Source organism: Poecilia reticulata, linkage group LG2 (genome assembly GCF_000633615.1).
Source record: "Poecilia reticulata strain Guanapo linkage group LG2, Guppy_female_1.0+MT, whole genome shotgun sequence".
Lineage (NCBI taxonomy): Eukaryota > Metazoa > Chordata > Actinopteri > Cyprinodontiformes > Poeciliidae > Poecilia > Poecilia reticulata.
In genome coordinates this window covers 23,848,632-23,854,631 of record NC_024332.1, presented here as the reverse complement: position 1 = coordinate 23,854,631, position 6,000 = coordinate 23,848,632, and the positions used below count along the sequence as shown (strand labels likewise).

General features: G+C 40.3%; 1 protein-coding gene and 1 long non-coding RNA gene across 3 annotated transcripts in view; one reads left to right on the top strand and one right to left on the bottom strand.

Annotated features, from left to right (window-relative positions):
- The window catches only part of vwa8 (von Willebrand factor A domain containing 8), a 66,956-nt gene that overhangs the window by 27,061 nt on the left and 33,895 nt on the right, over nucleotides 1-6,000 (bottom strand). For both annotated transcript variants that reach the window (XM_008437498.2, XM_008437489.2), the window contains exons 28-29: nucleotides 4,987-5,125; nucleotides 3,859-4,046 (exon numbers count right to left, since the gene is read on the bottom strand). In XM_008437498.2, the coding sequence (XP_008435720.1) occupies nucleotides 3,859-4,046; nucleotides 4,987-5,125 (327 nt within the window). The remainder of the gene's footprint in view (nucleotides 1-3,858; nucleotides 4,047-4,986; nucleotides 5,126-6,000) is intronic.
- On the top strand, nucleotides 12-386 carry LOC103481752 (uncharacterized). The gene is made up of 2 exons (XR_536342.2): nucleotides 12-192; nucleotides 271-386. It is a non-coding gene; the product is annotated as an uncharacterized LOC103481752 (long non-coding RNA).

Genomic DNA, 6,000 nt, shown 5'->3' with positions numbered 1-6,000 from the left:
TGATATTACCTACAAGTGTCTGACCCTTTTTCCGCACCCTGACCACTGCTCCTCGTCTGACCCTCTGAGAGTTTGTTGCCCTGATCTGTCTGCCCCCATCCCTTGCCCTCCAAGCTCTGTCCATCCCTGGGTGTGCTACGGGCCGCTACCACTGTATTACCTGGACCTCTCTTTCCCCACTACACAAGGAAGGTTAGTGATCCTCTTTCTATTTTTTACCTTTGGCCTCCCCTCCCTAGAACCATCCCTAACCTGTTTCTCTGTCCTCAGAGGTTCCTGTTCCTTGCTCGTGCTTGCCTCTCCTTACCCTGGTCTTCAATAAAGAATTTTCTGATTTTTACATCTTGTCTGACTGAAATTTCGGGTCCTCAGTTCTGATCATTACACATTCCAGCCAAAGAATTCAGAAATTGAGATTAATCTCAGAAACTTTCTAGGAAAAAAACTAGAACATTTTCAGACAAAAACTCAGAACATTTTAGATTAATTTAAGAGATTTCTCAGGAATTTCTGAATTTGAAAAATCAAAAAATTGCTCAAAAAAATTCTGAAACTTTCTAGAAAAAAATAGAAAATTTCTGAAACTCGGAAATTTCCAAATTATTTGGGTGAAATTTGCTCCTTTTTTTATATCTACATTAGCCCAAATACTTCAGCACAGAACTACAAGTCCGTCCATCCATCCATCCATCCATCCTCTTCACACCCTTTTCCTTTAGTGGGGTCGGGAGGGTTGCTGGTSCCTCTCCAGCTAACGTTCCAGGTGAGAGGCAGGGTCACCCTGGACAGGTCACCAGCTAATCCCTCCATTTAAAATATTTATCCAGCCCCCAGCAGAGGGCAGTCTTCTTCAGGGAGACAGCGCTGCCTTCCCGGAGTCAGAGCCGGCTCCTGCACAGCCACGCTGTCCGCATGGGGTCCCTGCTTGTGTGCGAGACGTTTCCGTTTCCGTGCGTGTGCCTCAGATGAACCGCGCTGAAGGTTTTGTGACGCAAAAGGATTCATCTTCAATTGAGCTTTATGAGTCGGAGCCACGGGGGAGCTGTCCCCGGACCCTGCTACCCTGCTTCACACTAAATGGTTTCCTTATGGCCTCCCATTCCTCAAACACACACATTCACATAGACACACACACACACACACACTCAAAGCTGCATAAGGATTGGTAAACCCCATTTCCTGATTCTAAACATATACTACCATTAGAGGAAGCCTCTTCAAGTCAGATGAACTCCCGGCAGGTCAACGTGTTCCGACTCAGATCCAGTCCGGACAAATGATGTCAGTGAACGTTTACTCTGAATGAAACCTTCAAAGGTTCATTTCACACACACACACATTCATGCGTGAAAACCACTTCTATCCACGCTTGCGAGGACAACGACCTGTGAATGAACCTCCTCTCGTCTGGGCCTCCTCAATTTTACACAGACGAAACTCGATCCATCACAACTGTATTTTTAGAAGTTCTCCTCTTGCCTAATGTGCAGCAGCTGTGCAAAGCGGTTCTGGTTGCCGGACAACCCTAACAAGCATTGTTCTCGTCTCGTAGGTCCGGATCCCGCGGGGCGAAAAGACGTCCATCAACAAACAACCGTCAACTAAAAAACAGACTTGTGTGCAGCTATTTTTAAACGCTGAGATATCCGAGGTTGTCTTACTGAAGATAAAAAAAAAAAAAAGAAAGTCAAAGTACAACAGTTGAACTTCCTCCTGAAGAGACTGTGGTTATAATTGTACAAATATGTCCTGAGAAACAGCAGAGAAATGTCTTATGAACACATCTTCCAGTTCTGATGTAACACACCTCTATAGCTTAGTGTGTCGAGGTAAGCATGACCTGCCAGAACTTAAGATTTTATCTGGAAATTTCCAACAAAACATTTCACTGATTCATGCTTTTCCAACCCTACATTTCAAGAAGCCTCAGGGGTTTTAGGTCAATTTGTGAAATATGAATTCAAATGGTTTCGAGATGTCACGCCGACGTCCCTCCTACATGTGAACACATTGTCTACCGAAAGCATCAGGTGAAAAAATGATATTTTTTATTTAAGATTTCAAATGTTTACAGTGTTTATTTTCAAGGAGTCACTTATTTGGAAGCATGCTGGCATAAATCCTAGCAATAAACGACAAGAGTGGAATTTTTTTATGATGTTGCTTTGAAAGTTGACACCAGAAGTTTACATATGAATTAAAAAGTAAGTCACAAACACCATTTTTGTCTGTAGTTAAATCAGACCAAACCTCTTATGTTTCAGGTCAGTTAGAATCACAAAAAAGATTCCTATTAGCTAAACACCATAATAACGAGAGAAAAATATCTCAGAGATGTATTTATGAATGTCTTCAAATGTAGAAGTGTACATGCTACATCTACATCTACTCAGTATTTGGCAGCATTGCCTTTGAACTGGATGACTTTTGGGTTTCCTTCCACAGGGTTTTTAACCATAGTTTGCTGGAGTTCTGGCCCGTTCCTCCTGATTCCTTCCTAAGTAATTTAATAGTTCACAACAGATACTTTTAAAAGCTCTGTCCCTCTTCAGTGTTCACCATTTTATTAAAAGCTGTTCTATTTAGGCCATCTGTTATTTCAGACACATAAATAAATAAGACACACTATCTTTTTGTTTTCACTACCGTTCACCCAGAATGGATTCATGACGCTCTGTGGTTAAAACATCGGCGATCATTCTCCCTTTGGAAATTCCAACGGTCCCGTTTGATTCATTACTTGTTGTTTGATGACAAGCACTTGGAATTACTCTGACCATGGCCGGGAAAAAACCTAAAAACGCCACACTGCTGACTGCGCGAGGTCAAGCTCCGATCTCCACAGTGTTAACAAGCCAAGTGGGGGAGCTGCTGAGAAATCCCAGCATGGCTCCATCTTCTCTTTAAATGGACATAGACAAACTAAAGGACACACATTATGTGGTGTGGTCAGAAGTACACTTAAAAACGACTCCTCCTCACAGTATTTAATATTTACTGTGACGAAATGTGTTTGGAGATCTTGTCTGTGATTGCTGAATCATACCAGTGTGTGTAACTTTGTGTTAGGGACGCAAACAATTAAACTTATGATTAATTGTCGATGAATGATTTATTAAGTTAAAATTAAAATGGCTGCACAATTGGTAGCACTGTTGCCTTGCAGCAAGAAGGTTCTGGGTTCGATTCCCAACTGGTAAAGTCTGCTTAGTGTTGTTTTTTGGCCGCCATCCAGCAGAGGGCGCCGCTGTTCATCCTGAATCGAAGTTAGTGGAAAAAAATTAAAGATGGCGGAGCCGGAAGAGGAAAGACAAACGGTCAAAACAGAAGAAGTCAATGGGCGTCAACTTCTAATTAAAACATGACATGCATGTGCTACGTAGGCGAGGATGTGACGACACGAGGACACAACGCAGGGAGATTGGAACACGACAGAAAATATACACAACGCCAATAAGCACGGTAGGCTTTGAGGGCTGCACTACATGAAGCGAAATTTTAACGTTCTTTTGAGAGCGACCACAGACAGTACTTCACACACTTTATTCTTTTCATCTTATTTGTCGCTGTATGTTTTATGAGTGTTTAATAATGTGAGAAAACCACTGTTTACTGATTCAGTAAACAGACAGCTGTATTTATACAGCTGACAGAAAACAATGTTTAGATGTTTTATGTATTTATTTTTAATTCAGAACAATTTAGCCCTTCATATTATGGAAAGATTGGATACAAGAGAAAACGCAAGGTTTTTAAGAAAAAATTGATTGCCGCTTATCAATTAATCGTTAATAGATCGATAAGATCGCTCAGCTTTAGATTAACTCATAAATCTCCACTTAGAATGCGAGTGCGTACCTGTTCCTCGTGCAGCACCACCTGTCCATCAAGGGGGCTCCCGAGCGGCGCCACGGTGACGAACGGCTGCCAGACGCCGCTGATGGTTCTGGGGAAGACGTCGTAGAGCTCCATGCACTGAATCTTGTCCCCACGCTCCTTCATGGAGTACAGCGTCACGGGGTTACACATGGCCACGTACAGGGTGTCTACAAAAACACGAGCAGCGGCGACGTCACACTAGAGCTCTGTGCAAACACCTTTAAGTCCTTCCATCACTTCCAAGTTTTTGTTCAGACAGCAAATGAAATTCCCAGGTTGTTTCTTCTGTAGCTCAGTGGATTTAAAAGTGTGTTCAGGCCTTTTAAAATGTCAGGAATGCAAAAAATGACATCAGATTAAACTTTAATCTGAAATTTTAGACTCATTTCTTTCTCATTAAAACTACAATAAATATTAACAACATGAATACATGATGTAAATATCCCAGATTTAGCCAAAGTGGCTAATTTTCATATGTAGTTCTTTAGCAGGTTGATGGAAGGGATTAAAAAAGAAATACAATTAATATGTATAACAATGTACATGACCTAAAAGCAGTATAATTTACTGTAAATGTGTATCATCCAAATAACTATTTGTGATGGATGTACCCTGAAATACAGAGCTAAAAACAAACAGATCTCTTTTGTGCTGGAGAGATGTAAAAAGAAAATCTGTAATAAACCATCAAATATAGACAAAAAGTGACATTGAAAAAAAAAAGCTCATTCCTTTTGTGTAAAAGTGTGAAGATGTTGTTTTTTTTTTTTTTTTAAATAAAAGTTTTTCTTTTACCAAAGAAAAAAGGAAAATCCGGCTTTAAACACATTTTGTTTAGCTGGAGCAAATACAAAAATGGCTCTCAGGGAGTAAAGGTTGCTGACTCCTGTCTAGGCAGGAAAAATACAGAATTTATTATTATTGTGTTATTTTTAAAACCTGACATTTCAACAGAGGAGTGGACTTCTTTGTATCTTTTTTGTAATAATAGAGGGAATTTCTGGCTTTTACTTCAGAAACTCAGTGAAATTAACATAAAGACTTATTACTTGAGACTCGTTAGTTGTGTGTGTGTGACAGACGATGGTGGAGTTAAACGCTCAGTACCGTCTGAGCTGACCACGTCGCAGATGATGTTCACTTCATTCATGGGAATCTGCCAGTGGGCCTTCTCCTCGCTGAAACTCAGAGTCCTGCTTTCCTGCCGACTGCTGGGATAACTCTGGACTCGCAGGAACGCTGGGCCCTGGAAGCACGAAAACACACACACACACACACACTGATGACAGCATCGCTGGTGTTTAATGTTTCAGATAAAGTTTCTTTTCAACAAATCAGACTTGAAATTTTTTGTTTGTGCATAGATGACTGCATTAGCAAATGTATTTCTGTCTTTGCCACCATGGAAACTATGGCTCTGACTACAGGCAAAATGAAAAGCTGAAGGAAAAACAAAAGCTTTTATGAAAAAAAAAATCTTTCTGCTGGCAAGTGTTTCAAAGTTGAAAAGGAAATCGATTCAATTCTTTATTTTTTACTCAATAGAAGACACAATAGTCTGGCTAATAAGAATCTGAAAAGTGTGGCGTGCAGTTCTCCGGGATGAATGCATCTTAGAACCACTTTATTGGAAACCAGGTGTGTTTAACTGCAAACGCAGACAGCTCGAACTCAGTCAGACTGGATGTGGAGCGTCAGGAAACATCATTCTCCCAGTTTCTTCACATGTTCTCCATTTTGATGTACTTTGACTAGTCCGTTGTGAAACAGGAACATGCTTTGATCTGATGTGATATTCTAATTTGGGGTTTTCTTCACTTACAAGCCTTTATCAATAAATATTTTACTCTACTTGTAACAAATCTCTATAAAATTATTCACTCACTTTCTCAGATGACTAGCAAGAAATATTTCACTTTAACACAACATTAGGTTGAGATGTCCCATCATGTGGGAAAATGTGGTTCATTTTAAAGGGTAAATATTTTGATCATTATTTGTGCACATCAAAATAATAAAAAGCAAAGTTGACTTCATATTTCCTTTCCGTCTGGTCCCATGTGCTGTGTGCATGTCCAGGCCTGTCACAATAATACATTTTGAGGGATCATAGAAATGATT